General features: G+C 45.5%; 1 protein-coding gene across 1 annotated transcript in view; it reads right to left on the bottom strand.

Annotated features, from left to right (window-relative positions):
• LOC110497318 (TBC domain-containing protein kinase-like protein) overlaps window positions 1–27,089 on the bottom strand; it is a 61,261-nt gene that overhangs the window by 15,975 nt on the left and 18,197 nt on the right. The window contains exons 15-24 of the mRNA XM_090187800.1: window positions 26,610–26,708; window positions 26,373–26,435; window positions 26,095–26,221; window positions 25,886–25,936; window positions 25,685–25,768; window positions 24,992–25,077; window positions 22,424–22,460; window positions 17,728–17,889; window positions 8,194–8,375; window positions 120–283 (exon numbers count right to left, since the gene is read on the bottom strand). Of these exons, the coding sequence (XP_090043926.1) occupies window positions 120–283; window positions 8,194–8,375; window positions 17,728–17,889; window positions 22,424–22,460; window positions 24,992–25,077; window positions 25,685–25,768; window positions 25,886–25,936; window positions 26,095–26,221; window positions 26,373–26,435; window positions 26,610–26,708 (1,055 nt within the window). The remainder of the gene's footprint in view (window positions 1–119; window positions 284–8,193; window positions 8,376–17,727; window positions 17,890–22,423; window positions 22,461–24,991; window positions 25,078–25,684; window positions 25,769–25,885; window positions 25,937–26,094; window positions 26,222–26,372; window positions 26,436–26,609; window positions 26,709–27,089) is intronic.

The raw sequence follows: 27,089 nt of genomic DNA, 5'->3' as shown, positions 1-27,089 counted from the left end.
GCACTTTGTGCCAACTGCTTAATGTGCTGATATAGAAAAGGCTTCATCAATTGAACCGATCGATTGATTGATTAATTCCCCTCTCTCTCTCTCTCTCTCACACACACACTGAAGGATACTCCTCGATGCTGCGGATGTCGACGGCAAGGATCTTTGGCTTGCTGGCCTTGCTCCTCTTGGTTTGACCCCCCACCGACAGCTCACACAGGTCAATGAGGTCCTCGGCTGAGATACGGGGGGACACCTCGGCTTTCAGGTCACTCAGCGCCAAGGGCTCCCGCGACTGGAGAGAAGGAGATAAGAGAGAGTTATTATGACCACTCAGGTAGAATTGGTTTCGTCAGTATACAGTCGTGGCCAAAAGGTTTGAGAATGACACAAATATTACATTTTCACAAAGTCTGCTACCTCAGTTTGTATGATGGCAATTTGCATATACTCCAGAATGTTATGAAGAGTGATCAGATGAATTGCAATTAATTGCAAAGTCCCTCTTTGCCATCAAATGAACTGAATCCCTAAAAAAAATTTCACTGCATTTCAGCCCTGCCACAAAAGGACCAGCTGACATCATGTCAGTTATTCTCTCGTTAACACAGGTGTGAGTGTTGATGAGGATAAGGCTGGAGATCTCTGTCATGCTGATTGAGTTTGAATAACAGACTGGAAGCTTCAAAAGGAGGGTGGTGCTTGGAATTAATGTTCTTCCTCTGTCAGCCATGGTTACCTGCCGTCATCATTGCTTTGCACAAAAAGGGCTTCACAGGCAAGGATATTGCTGCCAGTAAGATTGCACCTAAATCAACCATTTATCAGATCATCAAGAACTTCAAGGAGAGCAGCTCAATTGTTGTGAAGAAGGCTTCAGGGCGACCAAGAAAGTCCAGCAAGCATCAGGACCATCTTCTAAAGTTGATTCAGCTGCGGGATCGGGGCACAACCAGTACAGAGCTTGCTCAGGAATGGCAGCAGGCAGGTGTGAGTGCATCTGCATGCACAGTGAGGCGAAGACTTTTGGAGGATGGCCTGGTGTCAAGAAGGGCAGCAAAGAAGCCACTTCTCTCCAGGAAAAACATCAGGGACAGACTGATATTCTGCAAAAAGGTACAGGGATTGGACTGCTGAGAACTGGAGCAAAGTCATTCTCTCTGATGAATCCCCTTTCCGATTGTTTCGGGCATCCGGAAAAAAGCTTGTCCGGAGAAAACAAGGTCAGCACTACCATTAGTCCTGTGTCATGCCAACAGTAAAGCATCCTGAGATCATTCATGTGTGGGGTTGCTTCTCAGCCAAGGGAGTGGGCTCACTCACAATTTTGCCTAAGAACACAGCCATGAATAAAGAATGGTACCAACACATCCTCCGAGAGCAACTTCTCCCAACCATCCAGGAACAGTTTGGTGACGAACAATGCCTTTTCCAGCATGATGGAGCACCTTGCCATATGGCAAAAGTGAAAACTAAGTGGTTCGGGGAACAAAACATCAATATTTTGGGTCCATGACCAGGAAACTCCCCAGACCTTAATCCCATTGAGAACTTCTGGTCAATCCTCAAGAGACGGGTGGACAAACAAAAACCTACAAATTCCGACAAACTCCAAGTATTGATTATGCAATAATGGGCTGCCATCAGTCAGGATGTGGCCCAGAAGTTAAATTGACAGCATGCCAGGGTGGATTGCAGAGGTCTTGAAAAAGAAGGGTCAACACTGCAAATATTGACTCTTTGCATCAACTTCATGTAATTGTCAATAAAAGCCTTTGACACTTATGAAATGCTTGTAATTATACTTCAGTATTCCATAGTAACATCTGACAAAAATATCTAAAGACATTGAAGCAGCAAACTTTGTGAAAATTAATATTAGTGTCATTCTCAAAACTTTTGGCCACGACTGTACAGTTTGTTATTTAGCTGTCCAGCAAACATCGAACTCTCAAAGGAAGACTTGAATATCTTGGTGACAATAACAGCATTCAGTGGTACTGTACAATAGCTTTGTCAGTCTTTTGTAAATATGTAAATACTGTATGTAGTTCCCAAGAAAGGACCCGAAGCGATATCAGTGCCATTGCCGGCAAAGCAGAAAATACTTTGTACTGAGGACAGAGGATTTTGGAAAGGCACTCTCCCTTTCCAGTCGACACTACAGGATAATGCTGCCCTGGAGGTGACAGCGCAGACCGGCTCTGATGAGCAGTGTTAATGGGGAGAGCCAGGGAGTCCACTGGCACTGTGGCTATTTGTCATCAAAGACTTGAGAGTATAAGCACGTTTTAGAAGTCTGTGTGGCAGGGACAATGGTGGCACTGAGGTGCCGGTATCTCCTGTGAACAGAGTGTGCAGCCTGAGGGGGAATCCTACTTAGCTTTCCCTTTGTAAGCAGTCTTGACATCTCTAGAGGTGTGTCACTGAAGTTCTGCTTTCCAAATGACTCTTGTATAATGTCACCTAAACCTCAAAGCTTCCACGAAACATCTCCTTGTAAATATATACAATTACAGAATCTACGGCAATACATGGCAAGGGGCAGGTGATATGCGACAATGCATCATCTGAAGTAGAACTTTTCGATGGATGGCGATGACCTTATGGCAGTTGAATGTATTCCAAAAAATATATCCTCCTCAGGATACAGCACAAATCAAGTTGTGAAGACCTCTCACATTCACTGATGGAGCGAGAGAGAGGATGGGGTCGTGGAATGATTGCTATTGATACATGCATCAACGAGCCCGATGATCTGCTGGCACAGATCACACATTTCACTGGCTGTCATGAGTCAATAGGAAGCAGGGAGCATGAACGAGAGAGCAGGGGTGAGAGGAAGAGAGTGAAAGAGAGAATTCAATTAAAAATACTTTAGGCTATTAATCCCACAAGGGGCAATTGTGCAAACAAGGAGAGGATAGACGAAGGAGGAGGAGGGTGCTTTACTCATACAAACGAGAGGCAGTTCATTATCATTAGGTTCTGCGGGTGTATTTTATTCACTTAACTGTCCAGTCATTGAATCGGTGGGAGACACTCAATGCTTTAAGACCTCTGAGCGTATATAACCACGCAGAGTTGGACTAAAACCAGCCATTCAGTTTTCCTGTGTCTTATCCTATTGTACACTTTTAAAGTGTTCGTTTTCATCAGCTGTTGTACAATAGGATAAGACACAGGAAAACTGAATGTTGACTGCACTGGGCCTTCAAGGCCTATAAGTCAACATGTACCTGTTCCTCCAGCTTAAGTACTGGTAGCCCATGTTTATAGCCAAGTTATCCTTACTCATTGTGTTTTTATTCCTTGTGTAAATCTTTTTTTTTCTATTCTCTCTCTATGTTTCTCTCTGCATTGTTGGGAAAGGCCAGTAAGTAAGCATTTCACTGATACACTATGATTAAAAAAGTGCCATCTACAACCTAAAAGGGTTCTTCGGTTGTCCCCAAAGGAGAACCCTTTATAGTTCCTAAACTCAGCAAAAAAAGAAACGTCCCTTTTTCAGGACCCTGTCATTCAAAGATAATTCGAAAAATCCAAATAATTTCAGAGATCTTCATTGTAAAGGGTTTAAACACTGTTTCCCATGCTTGTTCAATGAACCATAAACAATTAAATGAAAATGCACCTGTGGAACGGTCGTTAAGACACTAACAGCTTACAGAGGCACGTAGACAATTAAGGTCAATGTTATGAAAACTTAAAACACTAAAGAGGCATTTCTACTGACTCTGAAAAACACCAAAAGAAAGATGCCCAGGGTCCCTGCTCATCTCCGTGAACATGCCTTAGGCATGCTGCAAGGAGGCATGAGTACTGCAGATGTGGCCAGGGCAATAAATTGCAATGTCCGTACTGTGAAACTGCTAAGACAGACAACGCTACAGAGAGACAGGACGGACAGCTGATCGTCCTCGCAGTGGAAGACCACGTGTAACAACACCTGCACAGGATCGGTACATCCGAGCATCACACCTGCAGGACAGGTACAGGATGGCAACAACAACTGCCCGAGTTACATCAGGAACGCACAGTCCCTCCATCAGTGCTGACTGTCCGCAATAGGCTGAGAGAGGCTTCGAAGTCACTAAACAGCCATGACTGATAGGAGGGCTCCATAAAGAGGTAATAAAGGCTGTACAATGACCACACACACACAGGCCGGCGGGCGCACACACACAGCCATTGGCCGGCGGGCACACACACAGCCGTGCACGCACACACACACACAAACAGACTGACAATAATACAACAAATAGTTTGGATTAGCACAGGCAAACTGTAAGCACCTTATCCAATCAGCAGTGAGAAAGTAGGAGAAAGATTGATAAGAGCAATCCATTATGATGATAACTGTTGCTTGGATAAGGTAACTGGATGATGTCCTAAAAGAGATCACAATCAATATAAAGCTCTTTAAAAGCTAAGCCTAGAATGCATTAAGAAGTGAATAAGATGTCATAAATTTGTATAATCAGACAGCTTTAATATCTACTCCACACACACAGACACACACACACACACACATACACAATGGTGCTGGCAATGACAGGATAGTGGGTTTGATTCCCGGGACCACACGTATGCAAAATGTGTGCACGCATTGATTGGATAAAAGTATCTGCTAAATGGCATTATAATATAATGACCCAGGCTCAGTTCAGTATGGAGTAAGCATTTTTTAAATGGTGTGAAACCGGGAGAAACCGTCCACATTTGTCCAATAACGTTTTAAATTTGTACCATCTGTTGCAAAACACTTTGCGATGGTGTGCACTACTGAACACTACCCAGAGCTTGTTTTTCCTCACCAACGTTTACTGTGCAGAGGAACCTGATAGCCCCTATTGGTTCACATGATCAACTGCATGAGAACATGAATGTACAGTACTATAACGACAATACCCATCATGGTGACAACCAGCTTAGACTGAGGTCGAGTGATAATGAATAGCCAACAGCCGTGTTGTACATTCACCATGCAGCGATTTGCCATCCCAATATGAACTCCCATACATTCATGGCAATTATCCCTCAGCGTAATTCTATACGGAAGGCATTTGCAATTACTCCCATTATAGTCATGGTGACATACAGGCATTCAGTTACAGTATTAGCACAAACGCTGGCATAATTTCTCAACGACTATCCCCATCAAGGATTTCAGTGTAAATTGCAGTCGCGACAGAACAGATGAATTCAAAATCATGAGTAAAGAAACTGATCAGAAAAGGGCTAACTTGAAACCTAGGAGCCGTCATGAAATCCATTAAGGAATAACCTTCACAAAGAAATGGAGGAAGGATATTCCTCCCCACATTTATTCCTTTTAGATCATATTGAATAAGATTATATGGACGGGCGAGGGGGGTCCTCCCGATGATCCTAGAACAGCACTTTATAAATACAGACCCTAATGTCTTTTATGTTCCATTAATGGCCACGCGGCAGTTACCAATGTCCCTCTCAACTAAAGTGAAGTAACTTTTCTGGCAGCAGGGGCAAGCAGAGCAGAGCGATGCTTTTTAATCAAATGCCTCCGTGTTTTTGCTGACAGACAGACTCGAGCTAGGCCCAGAGCAGAGCCGGGTCCTGGGTCCAGGCATACAGTAAACACTTCATTTCTCTGGTGTCATGACAACATCATCTCGCCCGGATTTGATGAAATGTTCTTTGGGAAATTGAATAAGTTACTCACTGCACGCTGTAGGGCATACAGTCAACCAAACAGATATGAACTCAACACGCATATTGAGAAATGAAATGATAGAATCCATCTTCAGATGTGGTCGTTTCTTTCAACTTCTGGGTGTCGAGTAAAATGTGATGTTATTTAACTAAAACGATCAAACCCAGATAAGCAGACTAGGATCTTGAAGGAGAGTATTTTAAAAATTGTAACAATTTCATGTGCAATTCAAAAAAACAGGAAAAATATATACTATAACGTTGAAGCTGAAATGTATGGAACACACAGAAGTAGAAAACAGGGATATGAAATAAAGTGGGAAGCATTATGGTTTTGGTATCCTTATGGTTTCTGTAGCTGCTATAAAACCATCATTCCTAGAACATGGTATTAATAAGAAAAACTGGATTCAGGTCAATACTCTAGCCTCCCTCTAAGATTGGCCATTATGTTGCATGTTCGTGGTTCTCCTCTGTTACCCCCAAAAGAAAGCCTAGCGCTGTAAACCAACCTCTCTGAGACTGACGTTTCACAGCTGTGTTCCTGTTCCTCCCTGCCTTTATGTGATTTCTGAGGAAGAATCTTGAGGGCACTGCAGATTATCGTTACACGGTAAACCGAACCTTAGGTACTTTTCCCAATACTACAACATGAAAAATGGTTTGGTACTAGAATGTGTTACCTTCGGTTCTGTCAAACGTGTCTCACGTCATATAGGGATTGAGAGGATCGTGTCGGTCTAGTAAATTTGTCTGAATCTTCTCAAGAGGGCAGTAGTAAGCTAGCCAGGATACTTGTGGGTGGTAATCGGGCCCCCGGAGACTGGACGTGTTTAAATGGTTTAGGGTTGAGCCCCTCGTGTCTGTGTTAACCAGCCATTAGGCTCAGATTACAACCCAGGATTTATTCCCTTTGGACCGATTCATAAACTAACAGCCAGTCAAGTTTTATCCCTCTGAACAATCAGAAATTAACAGCCAGTCAAGTTTTATCCCTCTGAATAATCAGAAATTAACAGCTAGTCAAGTTTTATCCCTCTGAACAATCATAAATTAACAGCTAGTCAAGTTTTATCCCTCTGAACAATCATAAATTAACAGCCAGTCAAGTTTTATCCCTCTGAATAATCATAAACTAACAGCCAGTCAAGTTTTATCCCTCTGAATAATCATAAACTAACAGCCAGTCAAGTTTTATCCCTCTGAATAATCATACATTAACAGCCAGTCAAAGCTGACAGCCTGACCACCGGAAAATGGAAACCTCCAATTAATAATATATGAAAGATTGAGCAACTGGAAAAACATTGACTGATTCCGGAAGGAATTAATACAGCAATACAGCGGCCATTTTGGGTCTAGAGTTCTCACTGACCCTCAATGTCCCCCATCTCCATTACATGTGCACTGTAGTGCTGTCTGTCTGAGAATGAGGCGGTCTACATTTGACTAGATGTCACCGAGAGCAACCAATAGACAGGTGGCGTAAGATTTCATTAGGGTGTGAAAACCACACAAGAGGCACATTTTATCTATGACATCACCGCTCAATCATGGGGCCTAGGACAACTCATGTCTGAGTGGGAACACAAGTAAACTCATGGCGAGATGGGTGGATTGAGGTAGCTGCAAACAGGTTAAATAGGGCCCACTGCCTTACAGCAAGGCCTGTCTGGGCATGAAGGAGCTAGAATAGAGTTAAATGGTGTGCCTGTACGTGTGTGTGTGTTTATTTCAAAAGTACTCACAAGGGTAGTAAATCATGTAAATTATTATAACAATAACTGACATTTTGCCAGTCCCCAAAAGGAAAAGGGCTATTTTAGGGTTACAATTAGGGTTCAGGTTCATGACTCAGATTTAGGTTTAGGGTTCAGGTTAGGATAATAAAACCAACGTGTGTGTGTGTGTGTGTGTGTGTGTGTGAGGTGTATGAGTTTGGCTATGCGTGAATGCGAGTACATATATCTGTGTGTGAGTGAAAGTGTCCATATATCTGTGTGTGAGTGAAAGTGTCCATATATCTGTGTGAGTGAAAGTGTCCATATATCTGTGTGTGAGTGAAAGTGTCCATATATCTGTGTGTGAGTGAAAGTGTCCAAATCTGTGTGTGAGTGAAAGTGTCCATATATCTGTGTGTGAGTGAAAGTGTCCATATCTGTGTGTGAGTGAAAGTGTCCATATCTGTGTGTGAGTGAAAGTGTCCAAATATCTGTGTGTGAGTGAAAGTGTCCAAATCTGTGTGTGAGTGAAAGTGTCCATATCTGTGTGTGAGTGAAAGTGTCCATATCTGTGTGTGAGTGAAAGTGTCCATATCTGTGTGTGAGTGAAAGTGTCCATATCTGTGTGTGAGTGAAAGTGTCCATATCTGTGTGTGAGTGAAAGTGTCCATATCTGTGTGTGAGTGAAAGTGTCCATATCTGTGTGTGAGTGAAAGTGTCCATATCTGTGTGTGAGTGAAAGTGTCCATATCTGTGTGTGAGTCGTATGTGATGATGGAGGAGTACTCACCAGGTCCGTCTTGGGCATGTCCTGGTAGTCTGAGGAGTAGTAGTTGGCCGCCTTGCCGAAGCCGTTGGTGCTGCTGTCTCCCTGGGCCTTGGGAGGCTGGGCGTGCTGGCGGTAAGTGGCGCTCTTGGGAGTCCAGCAGAACAGGTTGATGGATTCCCGGACGCAGCGCTCAATGTCAATCTCTGGAAAGAGGAAGGAAAACATTCTTCATTTTGTTCTCTATTTCACTGCCCCCTTTTTCTGTGCTAATGAAACATGTGGCTAATGAGAGCTTTTGGCATGGCCTGCCACCAACCCAGACAAAATCAAATATGAGATGGATCTTTATTCCAGGAACGGGGGGTGAGGGTTTGTCAGGACAGGCTATGGTAGAGGGGCGGTATGCTCTCAGTGTACAGGACCTTACAAATATATGGTTACAGACAGGAGGTCATTCCAGTGAAACCCTGGTAGTCAGATTCCTCTCCAGCCAAGCAGGCAGGCAGACAGAGACAGACACAGAGACCGACAGACAGGCAGCTGGGCATTCCATGGCAGTGTGTGTGTGTGTGTGTGTGTGTGTGTGTGTGTGTGTGTGTGTGTTAGAGATACACTTTGTCAGACAGATGTGATTTGATTCAGTTGATTATGTGGCGGTTGATTGAATGAGGGGGGATCTGACACAGTCAGGGCTACAAATCAACTGTTGGACTGGAGGGACTCTGGCAACTGCTAGCTAGGTAATGGGGATATGGAACCCTATTAAAAAGGCAGTCTGGGATATGGCCTCTTCTAGTCAATGGCCATTTTGATTAAATACCCCTTGATTCATGAAGAATATAACTTAATGCATGTCTAAGTACAACTGTCCTGCCCTGGCCTACCATAACCCAAGATATGAGACAGCACTACTCCATTGGCCTACCATAACCCAAGATATGAGACTGTACTACTCCATTGGCCTACCATAACCCAAGATATGAGACAGCACTACTCCATTGGCCTACCATAACCCAAGATATGAGACTGTACTACTCCATTGGCCTACCATAACCCAAGATATGAGACTGTACTACTCCATTGGCCTACCATAACCCAAGATATGAGACTGTACTACTCCATTGGCCTACCATAACCCAAGATATGAGACTGTACTACTCCATTGGCCTACCATAACCCAATATATGAGACTGTACTACTCCATTGGCCTACCATAACCCAAGATATGAGACTGTACTACTCCATTGGCCTACCATAACCCAAGATATGAGACTGTACTACTCCATTGGCCTACCATAACCCAATATATGAGACTGTACTACTCCATTGGCCTACCATAACCCAAGATATGAGACTGTACTACTCCATTGGCCTACCATAACCCAATATATGAGACAGCACTACTCAATTGGCCTACCATAACCCAATATATGAGACAGCACTACTCCATTGGCCTACCATAACCCAAGATATGAGACTGTACTACTCCATTGGCTATGTTTTAAGGCTGAAACACAAATTGCAGATTGTGCCTTTAAAATGTGTCTGTGTCAACGGCCCTGTGGGAGATGGATGTGACTCTGAATGATCGGGTAGTGACTAGTGCCACAGCCCCAATCAAACACAACGGAGGGAAGGAGACAACCGAATCACTGGCAAATGCTCCCTACATGTCAATGTGGACACTTGTCTACAGAATGTAAATAGATGGTCTACTGTAAACTGGAAGAAGAAAAATGCACCCGGGCACTTTCTTTGATTACATTTAAAATGCAAATTGATTGACGGAGCTGTACTGTAGCCTCTCGGGCCATTCTGATTAGAATGGTACACGCACACACACACACAGTGACATTCATAACACAAAACCCATAAAGCAACCCTATCCAATCCACTTCCTATGCAACCCTTTGATCCTCACTGCATCAGTCTATCCAAACATTCGACTTCCTGTCTGAGAAGTGGTCTGAAGTGGTCTGGCAGCTCTTGGGGGTTGTATTACTCCTAGCTACATGTCTAGAACTACAGCTCATCAGGCCTGTGAGCTGTGCTCCTCATTGAGGCGGATGCTAATGTTGCGTGAAGGCAAATGCTGCCACATCATCAGTACACCCAAGACAGGGCCTTACCTGCTGCCAAGCCAGCCATTGTGACGTGTGTGTTTGTGTGTTGGCAAGTTTCCAAACAAGAAAAAGTTACAGATGACTTTAAAAAGGCAACATGTTGAACTAACAGAGGAACAAAGAGGGGACAAAATCAGCAGGTTGAGACGTTGCGTTCTAGAACGCTCACAGGGCGAAAAGAAGCTTACTGTGCCTGCCTCGGTTTACTTAGCGTGCTTAGTCCTGCCTCGCTTTGGTTCATCATTCAATTCAATTTTAACTCCCAATCTTTGAATTTCAGTAGCGAATTCCTGCCTTCTAATCTTGCCTCCGAAATGAATGACACAAAAGATAACGCCATGCTCTCATGGTGGTCGACTTTTGTTTAACAGTTTGCCAAACGATTTGGCGGAGGAGGAGAAGAGCTATCAGGGTCAGAGATCAGAGACTGAGCGTCACTCGAGGGGCGCAATAGAGGCATATGGCACATCCTTAACGTGTCCCTTGACAGTTTTACTTTGAGAGACGTCGTTCAGACAGAGATCTGGGCTCGATCTGCATGACCAAGAGAACCTTATGACGGTGGGCGTGCACCACCTCCCTCTAAGCACTCTGGGAACTGTCCTCCCCTGGTATTAACTGTAATAGTCTTGTCACGGTGAGAATGAATGACCCTGGCACCATTCACCGTCTATGGAGGGAAAAGAGGAGAAGAGAGTGTCCGGATCATTTAAGAGCCCGCTCGCTTGTAACTTTATCTTGACTATTCACCTTTATTCCAACGCTCAGAGACAAAGAGAGAGCGAGAGAGAGAGAATCCAAGAGGTGCTTCTTTCCCCATCACAAAAATAAACAACTACAAAACATTTTAACCAGTCTGAAATACCCCTTCATTCAACCATCTACAATATTTGAATCTACAGTCATGAAAAAGCTATTGCTTAATACATTATCTATCAGGCTTACATAGTGACTGTCAGGCATGATGTCGTAGTGCCCAGGGTCATGAATATTGCATGCAATCACACACACACCTCCAGCAAACAGAGGCTAGCCTAATACTTGAGGAGAGATTGACAACCGGTTTAACAAGCCCCAGCGTGCGGCTGGGCACTCCATGGCAGTGTGTGTGTGTGTGTGTGTGTGTGTGTGTGTGTGTGTGTGTGTGTTAGAGACAAACTTTCTGTCAAATATATAGTGACCGTGAGGCATGATGTTGTAGTGCAGTCTGTAAAAGGTCATAACCAGAACTGGCTTGGCAGCCTAGGCACTGAATAAATACAATTAATAGCATCACCTGAGGGAAGAGAAAACAGCTAGGGTAATTGACTGGTTGATGAAAGATAAATTAAACACGCTGCTCTGAAGTTTACAGTACTTGGCTGAGAGCCAGACGATGACAACTTGCACATGAAAAGCTGGTTTGTATGTAGTAAGGCATGTGTATAAGGATACCAAAACTGCCTGTCTGCATGCTGATGGAGAGGTAGTGTGTTTTTGGTTCCTACTGCAACACAGACGGTTTTATTTGAGGTGTACACATGAATCTCGTAGCTACAAGCCGCTAAAACACAAGTACACAATTAATCAAAAGGAATCTGGGGCTACACAAGTAAGAGGATATCAATCCTTCACTGCCTGACAGACACACAGAGAGAGAGAGGCAGAGAAGTCAGCACAGACCCAGACAACAGTCCAGCACAACAACACCCCCTTAACCAGACCTGGAGGTGGAGAGAGACATATCTGCACTCTGGACTGTAGTGAGACAACATCAACAGGACAAAGAGCAGGAGATGGTGAAGAACAGAGCACTAGAGGATGAGACTGCTGGAGAGGAGGGTGAGGGGATGGCGTGTGACAGAGAACAAACTACTAGAGAGGTGGCCACCCCCACAGAGAAGCCAGCAGAACAGCCCACCTCAGCACTGGACAAAAGTCTCGACACCATGGCAGAACAGTCCACCCCTGACCATAGCATCGAAATCACAGCGGGACAGACAAATGAAGAACCCCAAGCCCATGGGATCTCACTCCCTCTGAGCCCCCCCCACCCCCGTCAGCCACCCTGATGGCCCTTCTGACAACCCCCCCACACCCACTGAGGACATGCACAAGACATAGATTGAATCCATAAGGAGTACAAACATGAAATACATACAAGAAAATAAACTTTTTCCCCAAACACAGTGTCTACACTCTGGTGTCCAAAAACCCAGCGCGCCCTAGACCTTCTGTCTGAGGACCAACTAGGGTCACCCTGCCACATAATAATACACACAGGCACAAACGACCGGAGAGCACAACAGGAAAGGGTGATTGAAAAAGCTTCTTCTACTTTCTCCAACACACAAGTGGTTCTCTCCACCCTGCTACCATACAGCTGATAAACGCAAGTATGTTCTGTGACTGTGGCTCAAAACCAAACGTTTTCCTGGCTCACCACTCCACCCTGGACTAGAACAGTCTTTATGACCAGGTCCACCCTGGACTAGAACAGCCTCAATGACCAGGTCCACCCTGGACTTGAACAGCCTTAATGACCAGGTCCACCCTGGACTAGAACAGCCTCTATGACCAGGTCCACCCTGGACTAGAACAGTCTTTATGACCAGGTCCACCCTGGACTAGAACAGTCTTTATGACCAGGTCCACCCTGGACTAGAACAGTCTTTATGACCAGGTCCACCCTGGACTAGAACAGCCTCTATGACCAGGTCCACCCTGGACTTGAACAGCCTTAATGACCAGGTCCACCCTGGACTTGAACAGCCTTAATGACCAGGTCCACCCTGGACTAGAACAGCCTCTATGACCAGGTCCACCCTGGACTAGAACAGTCTTTATGACCAGGTCCACCCTGGACTAGAACAGTCTTTATGACCAGGTCCACCCTGGACTAGAAGATACATTATGACCAGGTCCACCCTGGACTAGAACAGTCTTTACGACCAGGTCCACCCTGGACTAGAACAGTCTTTATGACCAGGTCCACCCTGGACTAGAACAGTCTTTATGACCAGGTCCACCCTGGACTAGAACAGTCTTTACGACCAGGTCCACCCTGGACTAGAACAGTATTTATGACCAGGTCCACCCTGCACTAGAACAGCCTCTATGACCAGGTCCACCCTGGACTAGAACAGTCTTTATGACCAGGTCCACCCTGGACTAGAACAGTCTTTATGACCAGGTACACCCTGGACTATAACAGTCTTTATGACCAGGTCCACCCTGGACTAGAACAGTCTTTATGACCAGGTCCACCCTGGACTAGAAGAGACATTATGACCAGGTCCACCTATACAAGGCAGCAGTGCCCATCTTCGCCCGGACCCTAAAGGACATAGCTCTCAAACGCAGCCCCAACACTTCACACAGGAGCAATAGATCAATAGACACCCCGCCCAGACCAGCAAGATACTCTGAGGTCATCTGCCTTTGGCCTAAAGAGCAGGAACCTGGACTTCATCAAAGAAATCGGAAATACAGACATTGTCATCCTACAAGAACCATGGTATAGAGGAGATGGACCCACTGGTTGCCCTCTAGGTTACAGAGAGCTGATAGTCCCATCCACCAAACTACCAGGTGTGAAACAGGGAAGGGACTCAGGGGGTATGCTAACTCGGTATAGAGCAGACCTAACTCACTCTATTAAATTAATCAAAACAGGAACACTTTACATTTGGCTAGAAATTCAAAAGGAAATGATCTCAACAGAGAAAAATGTCCTCCTGTGTGCTACTTATATCCCTATACTTCAATGAAGACAGCTTCTCCATCCGGGAGGAGGAAATCAATCATTTCCAGGCCCACGTACTAGTCTGTGGCGACCTAAATGCCAGAACCGGGCAAGATCCTGACACCCTCAGCACAGAGAGGGACAAACACCTGCCTGCAAGGGACAGCATTCCCTCCCCCATATGCCCCCCTAGGCACAACATAACCAACAAAAACATGTCATAACTCCTGCAGCTCTCTTGGCAGTAGTACTGTAGACTACTATATCACATTTTTTGAGAGAGAGAGCGAGAGAGAGCGAGAGAGAGCGAGAGAGCGAGAGAGCGAGAGAGCGAGAGAGCGAGAGAGATCAGTGTTTTCAGCCATAATATGCACCACGTGTCTCAACACTAAATGATGAGCGCTACAACGCCAGCATACTAAATCTAAAACTGGGAGTTGACCCAGCAACCAAACCACTGGAGGTTACCAAACTAGCACTGAACCCACTAACCCCTTCATACCTGTAAAGCACTTTGTGACAACAAAGTGTTGTGGTACCGTTAACCCTAGTATCAAGTCTCACCCATTACAACAGGGAGAGAACTAGTCATTTAGTGGGTTGTTCCTGGTAATAGGTGTGAGTGAACGGGTCTTAGTTTTGAAGTGTCAGTACAGATCTAAAGGTTGGTGAGTGATGTCCTATGGGCCCAGGTGTTACCAGTAGTAATACTGAAGCTGACAGCTGTGCTCTCACACTCCTCCAGGGCGAACATATTTTACCTTTATAAGGAGCCCTCTCCTTTCCCCTGTTTTTGCTCATCACGTGCCTGCTGGACCAATAAAACACAGTGAAGTGTAGCAGTATATATATATATATATAAATAAGAGAGAGAAAGAGAGAGACAGACAGAACAACTGGAAGCAGCCAGTCAGCCATCCGGAGTAAGACTACCCTAACGTCCCCTTTGGCATGAAAACCTCTGCCGTCTCACAACTGTTATTTAAACTTTAATGTCACCCGCCTCTCAGCCAAACGGGGTAATCGCCGTTTCAGTTTGGCAATGGGGTTTAAGGGAAACTGACGGAGATATCCCCCGGGCGTTGAGAGCTCTGTGAGATACATTCATTATGGATGCTGCTGGCCCCTGGATTTTCTGTCACTGATACTTGGCTGATACTTTGCAGTGGGGCACTGATGGGAGAGGCAGGTAGAAGACAGGGGGGAGGGAGGGCGAGGAGAGAGGGAGGGCAAGGAGAGAGGGAGGGATAAGAAAGAGGGGTTGCTCAAACTACTACTACGCTCAAAGTTGCATTAAAAATCGACTTTTTCTTGCCAACTGACCCGTCAAAGTCTAGTCCTGAAATTCCTCCACTCACCCAAAATCCCAAAACTGGGAGGAACTCAGAAGGGAAGCCTTGCATAGAAAGAAGAGACAGAAGATTAGCAGTCCCCCAATGCTTCTGCATAAATCACGTCAACATCAGCAAACATGACATTGTCATATGCCAGTGCATCTCAAAACTGTCGGGTTGGAGGAAGTATAGAAATAGAATGAATAGATTGTATTTCGAAGGAGGCGGGGCTTCTTCACAGGGTTAAAGCACAGTCCCGTCTAAGATCCAGTGCCAGCGTGTGTGTTCCTCTTTAAGTGAATCTGTATGGTCATGCTCTGTAGGAATGCTACCCTTGTCCCTAATGTCCTGAGATCTGACGGTTTCACACACTGCACACCACACTCTCAGACAAGCTTAGGAACCGTGCAGCCCAGTTAATAAATTCTCCCTGAACAATTTGTGCCCCCGAAATTACTTTTTCCCCCTCGCTGACAGACACTCAGAAAGCAATACACACTTCTGTAATGAGAGGCCAAATGAGGACCCATAAGCTGAAATCCACAGCCACTTGAAATGTGTCATAAATCAGGGCTGGGGGTTGAACCGAGGACACTGATCTACTGTAATGGACACAAGACCAAACAAGGAAGATCAAATCCGGTCACTCTGCCGTTTTCTTCCCTCTCAGGTTATTTTCCTTTCTTTTCACAGCTAGACTACAAACTTACTTCACACCAGGACAGCGTTTCACAACACACAACTCTACCTTTGGGTGTTAAGCTTCAGTGCTCTAGTGGCATGCTCGAGACAGCTTGGTTACCTAGCCTCTACTACCATGGCAACATGTATTTACCCCCCCCCCCCCCCATCTGTCTGTTTTGGGGAGTAACCCTGCCATTGTGGCCTAGACAGAATTAACGCCACAAGGCATCTCTGAAGGCTCCAGGTAATACCCTGACACTCGCCTCATCACTATAAATGACGCCGAGCCCAAATGGACGAAACCCCCTCGACTCGACAGAGATCCATCAGGATGACGAGTCATGTCCTCTCCGACACCAGAGGCGGGAAGATTTTGAGCGCTGGACGCCACGTGGTTATCCTGCGGCCAGCAGTCTACACGTTCCCAAATGACTCTCTCAGCGGGCGAGTCTTCCGACAGCTGCCGAGCACAGCGTGAAACGCTTATCAAACACAAAGGCGTGAGTGTCTCTCAGCAGAGGACCTCACAGCATCTCCCTACAGGGATATCATTCACTAGGCTGGAAGACATCAGTCACACACATTAGCCCTTTGGGGAGCCACGACATCATTAAAAGTAAAGCAAGGCACAGTCAGAGACCCAGATGCAAGGAAGGAGAGCGGTACTCAAATAGTATTTTCTTTCTGAACTATCTTAAAAAGTGTCATCGTTCCCCAACCTGCAGTGTCTGAGTGCGTACGGCGCACTTCTTATTTTTGGAGGGCTTTTGAAGGGTTGTGTGAATATTTTTAAAAAGCGGTCCGTTTCAAGCGGGCTCATTAAGTGGTTCCTGTAAGATGGTGCCACTTCCGTAACAGGAAGTCACATCAGCCCTCCTGGAGGACCAACAGGACATCTAGCATTCAACACATCAATAAAGACAACTACATCTACACATCCAGGAGGTACAGCACTGGCCCTGTTCACTACACATGAATCAAATCAAACAATTAGGGAGTGGAGGGAAACTAACAGTGTGTCCAAAATGGAAGCCTTTTCCCTATATAGTGGACTACTTTGCACTAAATAGGGATTGGATTACCTGCAATCAAAAGCAGTGCATTATAAAAAGGTCTCCAGTCAAAAGTAGTGCACTCTATAGGGAATAGGGAGCCATTGAGGATGCAACCTAAAAAAGGGATTGATTTCCTATCAAATCAAATGTATTTATATAGCCCTTCGTACATCAGCTGATATCTCAAAGAGCTGTACAGAAACCCAGCCTAAAAACCCCAAACAGCAAGCAATGCAGGTGTTGAAACAACTTGTTTCAACTTGTTGAAACAAGTTGGCTAGGAAAAACTCCCTAGGAAGAAACCTAGAGAGGAACCAGGCTATGAGGGGTGGCCAGTCCTCTTCTGGCTGTGCCGGGTGGAGATTATAACAGAACATGGCCAAGATGTTCAAATGTTCATAAATGACCAGCATGTTCAAATAATAGGTCTGGGACAGGTGGCACGTCCGGTGAACAGGTCAGGATTCCATAGCCGCAGGCAGAACAGTTGAAACAGGAGCAGCAGCACAGCCAGGTGGACTGGGGACAGCAAGGAGTCATCATGCCAGGTAGTCCTGAGGCATGGTCCTAGGGATATCACCACTGGTCTTTGCCCCCTCCCTCTCTCCCGCTCACCCTCCCTACCCCTCTCTTACCTGGCAGGTCGGAGAACAGGAGGATGCACTCGTTAAAGCCGTTGGCCAGCAGGCGGTCTCGGAGCTGCTGCAGGATGGCCACGCCGATGCAGAAGGGGAAGGAGCTGTTCCCCAGGAGCAGGGTGTCCCACAGGTGGAAGATCTTGTGAAGGGGGAAGACGTCTGTAGAGGAAGAGATCCATCAATCAAGCAAATGTATTTATAAAGCCTTTTCTACATCACCAGTTGTCACAAAGTGCTTTTACAATACACCAACCTAGTCCATTAAAGACATGCAGAAGCAGAAGGGAGAGCGAGGGAGGAGAGGAGGAGGGAGGGCGAGCGAGGAGAGGGTGAGGAGGAGGGAGGGCGAGGAGGGAGGGTGAGGAGGGAGGGTGAGGAGGGTGAGGAGGAGGGTGCGAGGAGAGGAGGAGGGAGGGCGAGGAGATGGGGAGGGAGGGTGAGGAGAGGGATTAGAAAGAGGAGGAAAGGTAGAAGGATATACGGATCGTTAAGAGGGTACCCAGGGAGAAAAGAAGATAATGATTTATAATTCAGCCATTTGGCAGATGCTCTTAACCAGAGACAGAAAAGTGCATTACAAGGTTCATTTAACAAATAGTAATTGCAAGTACAACCTTAGTAGCAGTAAAAAAAAGTAAAAACATTGCAGCTATAAGTGCTTTTTCAGGTTTTCTCAAACTCTAAGCACTTTACATTTCCTAAGGCTGCATACAGTATGGGCTGAAGGGGGACTAAGTGTCTGGCTGTCCAATAGTTTCCAAGAAGGCCCATATATGGAGTGATGGACACACTAATACTGCACTAATAGTGCGGGACATCACATAGCGGTTTGTCACACTAATACTGCAGGACATCACAGAGCTGTTGGCCATTGACCTGTGTGGAATGGGAAACCTACTGTACAGGTCTTGGTTATGTTACTCCAAATACAACCGCATCCTGTACCATCCCGCTTTATTTTTATTCCATTTAGCTGATCTAATGTCCTCTACCTGTTCCTAAGAGGCTCTCACACATACAGTACATTGGATCAAAACAACATCCACCTGTTAATGTCATAACCAATACCTAGAAGTGGATACTAGGAAGAATGCATGTGTGAGATGTAGGACTGGATGGAGAGGACCGGGAGAGAAGAGGGAGGACTGGATGGAGAGGACCGGGAGAGAAGAGGGAGGACTGGATGGAGAGGACCGGGAGAGAAGAGGGAGGACTGGATGGAGAGGACCGGGAGAGAAGAGGGAGGACTGGATGGAGAGGACCGGGAGAGAAGTGGGAGGACTGGATAGAGAGGAGTGGTGGAGAGGAGTGGTGGAGAGGAGTGGAAGGACTGGGAGTTAAGCTGAGACTCTTCAGCACATTAACAGTCCACTGAGCAGCCGGTGGGTGTGAGTGACGGGCAGAGTGTGTGTGTGTGGAGGCAGGGAGATGGACCTCCGACACTCTCCTCGGCTGGGTGCATTAGCAGTCAGGAAGTAGGATGGAGGAGAGGGGCGAGGGACTCACGCTGGTTTGGGAAGGATGGAGGGCAGGCCTCACACTCAGAGCCCCTGGGAGCCATGTGTACGTGGGTGTGCATGCTTGATAATTCTCAAATGTGTGTGTATCTCTTAGAATTCTCAAGTGTGTGTATCTCTTAGAATTCTTAAGTGTGTGTGTGTGTGTATCTCTTAGAATTCTTAAGTGTGTGTGTGTATTGTAGGATTTACAATGAATGGAAAACATACAGTGCATTCGGGTTCAGACCCCTTCATCTTTTACACATTTCGTTACGTTACAGCCTTAATCTAAAATGGACTAAACCGTTTTTCCCCCTCATCAAATCTAGACACAATACCCCCATTGCATTTTTGCAAATGTATAAAAAAAATGCAAATATTATATTTACATAAGTATTCAGACCCTTTATTCAGTACTTTTTTGAAGCTGTTTTGGCAGCGATAACAGCCTCGAGTCTTCTTGGGTATGACGCTATAAGATTGGTACACCTGTACTTGGGGAGTTTCTCCCATTCTTCTCTGCAGCTCCTCTCAAGCTCTGTCTGGTAGGATGGGGAGCGTCGCTGCACAGCTATTTTCAGGTCTCTCCAGAGATGTTCGATCCTGTTCAAGTCCAGGCTTGTCAGAGACTTGTCCCGAAGCCACTCCTGCGTTGTCTTGGCTGTGTGCTTAGGGTCGTCTCAGTCTGAGATCCTGAGCGCTCTGGAGCAGGTTTTCATCAAGGATCTCTCTGTACTTTGCTACGTTCATCTTTCCCTCGATCCGGACTAGTCTCCCAGTCCCTGCCGCTGAAAAACATCCCCACAGCATGCCGCCGCCACCACCATTCTTCACCGTAGCGATGATGCCAGGTTTCCTCCAGACGTGACGCTTGGCATTCAGGCCAAAGAGTTCAATCTTGGTTTCATCAGACCAGAGAATCTTGTTTCTCATGGTCAGAGTCTTTTAGGTGCTTTTTTGGCAAACTTAAAGTGGTCTGTCATATGCTTTTTACTGGAGGAGTGGCATCCGTCTGGCCACCCTACCATAAAGGCCTGATTCGTGGAGTGAGGCAGAGATGGTTGTCCTTCTGGAAGGTTCTCCCATCTCCACAGAGGAACTCTGAAGCGCTGTTCTCCCCCAATTGTTCAATTGTTTGGTTGTTCCAAAATTCTTCCATTTAAGAATGATGGAGGCCACTGTGTTCTTGGGGACCTTCAATGCTGGTACCCTTCCCCAGATCTATGCCTTGACACAATCCTATCTCGGAGCTCTATGAACAATTCCTTCGACCTCATGCCTTTGTTTTTGCTCTGACATGCACTGTCAACTGTGGGACCTTATATAGACAGGTGTGTGCGCCTTTCCAAATCATGCCCAATCAATTGAATTTACCACAAGTGGACTCCAAATCAAGTTGTAGAAATGGAAACAGGATGCACCAAAGCTCAATTGCAAGTCTTATAGCAAAGGGTCTGAATACTTATGCAAATAAGGTATTTCCATTTAGGCTATAACGTAACAAAATGTGGAAAAAGTCAGGTGGTTTGAATACTTTCCGAATGCACTGTACACTTAGACTCAGTTTATTAGGTACACCACCACATTCACCAAAATGGATCGCTCCTACAGTCAGTGAGTCACGTGGCCATGGTCTGCTATAAAGCAGGCAGACAGGCATCAAGGCATTCAGTTACTGTTCGAGTGAACGTTAGACTTTGAGCGTGGTATGATCAACGGTGCTAGGTGCGCCGGATCCAGTATCTCAGAAATAGTCGCCCTCCTGGGCTTTTCACGCACAACAGTGTCTAGAATTTACAGAGAATGGCGCGACAAACAAACATCCAGTCAGAGGTAGTCCTGTGGACGAGAACAGCTCATTGATGAGAGAGGTCGAAGGAGAATGGCAAGAATCGTACAAGGTAACAGGTGGGCCACCAACAGACAAATAACAGCGCAGTACAACAGTGGTGTGTAGAACGGCATCCCGGAACGCACAACTCGTCGATCCTTGTCACGGATAGGCTATTACAGCAGACGACCAGAACCGGGTTCCACCGCTATCAGCTACAAACAAGAAGAAGCGGATCTAGTGGGCACATGATCACCAACACCGGACAATTGAATGGAAAAACATTGCCTGGAGCATGACAGCGACTTCAGTTTACTTGAGTGGCCTGCGCAGTCCCCAAACCTCAACCCAATATATCATCTTTGGGATGAGATGGACTGGGCTGTTCGCAGCATGAATGTACCGCTGTCCAATCTGCAGCAACTGCGTGAAGCATCGCGTCATCATGGACCAACATCCCTGTGGAACATTTCCAAAACCTTGTAGAATGCCCTTGTAGAATGCCCTGAAGAATTCAGCCTGGAGGAAAAGGGGGGATCCAACCCTGTACGAGATGGGTGTACCTAATAAACTGTGCATGTCTTTCTGGCCCCTGCCCAAGTGTCTGCTATCTGCTCAGATTACTGATAGTGTATTTTTATGTCCCAAAATTAAAATAGGAAAAACACTGGATCTTCTTATCAAACTCCAACTCAGATTAAAGTAATATGAAATAGATATTATAATACTACTATTCATGTCCTAACAGTAGTGTTTCAGTCTGCTATTCCTTGGCGACAATAGGATCAAGCATAACGCTGCCACCCGCTGTTCACCTACTGCATGATACAGAACTGGACATCCTGAGCAGGAAAATAACACTTCCAGAGGCCACTTCAGTTAATGACTAGCCACAATCATGTGATTGTCTTGTTGGCTGAATTCCAAATGGTATTCCGCCAGTAGACCAAAACCATGTCCAGTCTTTACGTGGCCGCATAAATGATGTCCACTCTTTACGTGGCCATATACATTTTATAGGAAGATATTGCCACAGAAGTAATAGACCAGCATAGAACGTAGAGCATTATAATAGAGTAGACTAGAAGAGTAGAATAGATTCGAGTAGATTAGAATAGAATAGCCTTCATGGCAGCAGTTTCTGTGGTATAATGTAAACCCAGTAGACTAGAGACATTATCTAATAGGGTTGGTTATAAAGGTCACACTACTGTCAAAAGAAACTAATCCTTACCGTACTGGAGGCTTTGACCTTTCCAAACTGCTCTGTTATGAGTTCCAAATGCTGCTGACCCCACACCGTGCCAAGGCCTATAGAATACGCACACGAGCACATTGATAATAATAAAGAAGGTCAACTTACGTGTGAACATGGTGAGGAACCACGGAATGGCATAGAGCTGCAAGGTGAGAGAGAGAGGATCTAGTCAATGAAATAAAGTCATGCATTTCTACTCTGTTCTACGCATTACAGTAGTATTCTTTAAGGGACAGCGATTTAACTTTTTCAGAAGACATTTTGTAATTCAGCCACACAAACTTTGTCTGATCTGATGTCTGCTAAGTTTGCATAGCCTGTGTGTGTGTGTGTGTGTGTGTGTGTGTGTGTGTGTGTGTGTGTGTGTGTGTGTGTGAGAGAGAGGTGGCAATAAGGACAAACTGCTGAGTACTTGAAGTCAGAGTTAGAAATGGCTAACAATGAAATCTCGCTCTCTCCCTTTCCCCCTCTCTATCCTTCCCTCTTCCCACACACACACCCTCCACAGACAAACAACCACCTGTTCCAGGGTTAGTTTATTATTTTTTTTTGGGGGGGGGGGGGGATATTGCAATGGAATTGATTTCAGCTGGTTAATTGAATAGATGAGGAAACCGCTAAGCGGGGCTGGTAGGCTGCCTTCCTGGAGCTGGCAGACCCCCTCCATACCCAAGGGTAATGAGTTACTCAGAGCCTCGGACTCAATTTCATCAGTCTCCTCCACAGAGACCTGGCCAGGCCTCATGGGATTAGTTGTGGTAGAAAGGTGTGAATGGCAGCCAGGGGAGGGAGGGAAGGGAGGCCAGATTATATGTGGCCAAATTGAAAACAGCCTAAATTGAACACGCGGGCCGGGGAGTCTAGCCTACGTGCAGCATGGCAATGGTGGTCCTATGGCTTGAAGCATTACAGGAGGAGACAGATACAGTACACTGGGCTGGTGACTTACGTGTATTTGACAATGTAGTATTATATAACAAGGTCAGTTATTGTACAACCACCACAGCACACTACTTTGACACGTATACAGGGGAAATCAAACAGAGGGTTTATGTGGTGGTTACTGGGTAGCCTAACATTTGGGCTTTTTATAGCCTCTGTAAGAATGTATTACTTTGATAGAACAACACTCGTGAAATCCCTCCATCTCTCCACACCCTCCGGACTTCAGAAGTTCATTATTTATGGTTTGGATAAGACTTCAAACATTAAAAGCTGGATCAACACACGGAGTTCAAATATCATAATCCCCGACCAGACTGGGAAAATAACGTTTCAATCCTCCGCCTTTGAAAGGGAACTTAAATACAAATAAAACAGCGGTTCACAAGTGTCGAGATGACATCATTAGACAACCACGCACTCGGTTAACCTCTGAAGAGGCGGCACGGAAGACAATGTCCACCAGCCTCGTTGCTTGACGACAAAGGAACAACTATTATAAGAAAGATGCTCAACGTAATGCTTTGTAGCAGGATAACGAATGCTTTTGTTGAAATCGCTATGTAGATGTGGACAAAACAAAAGTTGGTTCTTTAATTGTTTTAATGTGCCACATCCTTTATCTCCCTAAAGGAACCTGTAAAACACCCACAGGAAAACCAGTGAAACATCGAATTGTTCTTATTTTCTCCCCGCAATAAGTGTTTTCAGACAGGGACAGCCACATCTTCTAATCACCATGGTTTCACTGCTATATGGTCTGTGGTTTCATGGTTTCAGGTTGTCATTGTAAATGAGAAATGGTTCTAAACTGACCCAGCTGGTTAAATAAATGTGAACTTGAAACAAAGTCAGTGTTTCCTACAGGAGCGGAGTTACACATGACATCAAAAACTTCCACCATCCATCTTTAAAAACAGGGCACCATAAAACCGTGGCCCCTGTTTGATAGACTCAGCCGTTCTCTGGAATAGGTCCCCGGGGCTGGTCCACTGAGGTGACACACATTCATCAGCATGATAACGCCTTGATTAGCGCCTATAGAGCCTTTAACCTTGCTACGGTGTGAAGAGAGAGTGAGTGTTCTTGAACGGGGGATGGAGGGCCCGGGTGTTCGACGACCTTATGGCAAGGCCAGACTGTCATTAGACCCTAGAGCAGGCCAGGCTGTCATTAGTCCCAGTATAAATTATCACAAATGTTCTGAGTGGAGGGAACTTGGCCTTGGCCCAAAACTGATAGGGGCCAACGAACAAAAACTCTCAATGACAAGCAGGACTCTATTAGAAGGATGGGATAGTAGTGATTCTTTATCCCTGACCAGGGAGTCAGGGACTGGGCCAGATTCCAGACTTCTCCTCCATCCTCCCCATTGTCCCTCACCTTTCACGATCTAGAAACTCACAGAAGGAAAGAAAGGTTTTCTAACAAGTACCCTTCACCACTGTTCTGCTGTCAGATGTACATTAGGGCCCCTCCAGTTAAGTACTTCCCCCCTACAGTTCTGCTGTCAGATGTACAGTAGGGCCCCTCCAGTTAAGTACTTCCCCCCTACAGTTCTGCTGTAGGACATCTGTGTATAAACACTTTTCAGCTCATCCACTACATCTGTTCCCTTATCAGTTATATGACGATCAGCCCCCTCATGTCAGTTTTATGATCCTTCGGCACTTTTCTCCAGTCAGTTTTTACGTTAGGACGACGCAGCCCAGACCGCATTTCAGTGCTTACGTCAGGTATGAATCCGATCTCATTGAGGTGGTTGCTGAGCTCCGGGTCGTGGAAGGCGATCATCTGGGAGAAGACGGTGAGGTATTCTGAAACCAGCACAGAGGGAGAGTTCAAATCTAGCGAGAAAGCAGTGGTGGTCCTATCTGAGGAACGCTACTCAAGGGTGTCTGTTGCAAAACATTTATCTACGTTGTGCCATATTGAACAAGACCCAGAAGCTATTGTGACATCAGATTGGGCATTGTCTGTCCATATTTTGTACCAGGACTATAAAGAGATGTTTGCGTCGTGTATGGTCTCTACACAAAAAAAACATAATTGAGCTTCATTATTTTTATTCCAAAACAAAAGTACACTCAAATCCAAGACAGACCAACATTGGTGAGATTAGATGAGACTGTGGTGGGACAATAAACAACACTCCACATTGAGTTCAAGTGGTGTGTTTGTTGTCCCAGATCACATTGTGGGACTATATCAACAATGGACTAATGTAACAAACGATAGTTTGGGTGGAGTTTTCCTTTGAGCAATAAGGCAGAGAGACTGTAGTATATTGTCAATATCACACAAAAAGGGTGATATTAGTGGCACACATTGAACACTGACATGTTTACGTAGATTAAAGATTGTTTTACTGGGATGATGGAGGCTGCTTGTTATTCAAGTATCACTGTACATGGAGGGACTCACCTTGGATAACGTGGGAGTTGTCCTTCAGGAAGAAGTTGTACAGGTATTTGGGGATGAAGGCCGACATGCAGGCGTACGCCAGGGCTGCAGACAACGAAGGGGAGGATGAGGTGAAGAGAGAAGGGAGGAGTATCAGCGATACACATTGTACCTCTGCAAATCAACAACAACTCCCTGTTTTAAGGTTTCAAATACCCTTACCTTCATTGTTGAAATTCAGCCAGAGAAATGGTGCACAAAGTGAATCCAAACCTGAACACAGGGTACAACCGTAAACCACATTACTGCTGGAATTGACTTGGCTAGATTGAAAATGTATGACTTGACTGCCACCTAGTGGTCTATTGACCACAACACAGCACGGATGTGAGTCAACGTGTCACATTGTGACAGCAGAGAGACAAACTCACCCTGCCAGTAGACCAGGTCAGGGTGAGACACCACCCAGGCCTTGAGCACACGCCTGAACTTCCTGTGGCCCTGTGGCGAGGACAGTAGCTCGTCATACTGGTGACAGCGAGGGATGTCCACCTCAATCTGGGAGGAAAACACACACACACATTAGAAGTGTGTGAACCAAGGCATGTGATGGATATATATCTGTTCAATATGAAATTATAAAAGTGCCAAAAATAATAAACATTTGCCCATCAACTGATAACCAGTCCACAATCAGAAGAGCAGGTACCTGTCTGTCAGTGGGTATAGGAGTATCCTTATCAATGCTGTCATATTTGGCTTGAATGTCCCCCTGGAGAGAAAAAGGAATCTAATCAACCAAAATATCTTCCCATTATCATTGCATGGCACAGTATTAAATGAAAATCAGCAGTAAATCAAGTCCATAATCTCTATGGTTACCAGCTTTATTTATCTCTACAAACAAAACAATGCATTTCTCTCTATGGTTATCAGTTTGTCCTACCTCGACTCCCAGGAGAGCAGCCCAGGCCAGTCCACGTATAAGAGGAGGAATGTCCACCCTCGCCTCCTTCCACACCAGGTTCTTCTTGTAAGGGTATGCCTGTGGGACAAACAGCACAACCAGATCATTTTCTAATCATAAGATTATATTCTATTGTAATTATTTATCCAGATAAGTCATTGAGAAGACACTGTGTTTTACTAATCTGGTTGATATAACACATAGCTCCACTTCAATTCAACACCCGATATTATCAAGATAGACACCAAGGCCTGGACACACCAATAGAATACTTTAATGAATCACCAGACAGGAACACAAAGATGAGTAAAAGAGTGTGAGCTCAGGACAGGGTCAATGTGACTTTGGGTACTCCTCGTCTTTCTATTCCTGGAATCATTGGGAACTGGGGATCTTAAAAAACTGCGGAGGCAGAGTGATTGCATTTGTACTGGTTGTGAGACAATGGTGTGTGTGTGT

This window comes from Oncorhynchus mykiss, chromosome 10, assembly GCF_057628025.1.
Source record: "Oncorhynchus mykiss isolate SJ-2025 chromosome 10, ASM5762802v1, whole genome shotgun sequence".
Lineage (NCBI taxonomy): Eukaryota > Metazoa > Chordata > Actinopteri > Salmoniformes > Salmonidae > Oncorhynchus > Oncorhynchus mykiss.
The sequence above is the reverse complement of the archived record's forward strand: the minus strand, read 5'-3'. Positions and strand labels throughout refer to the sequence as shown.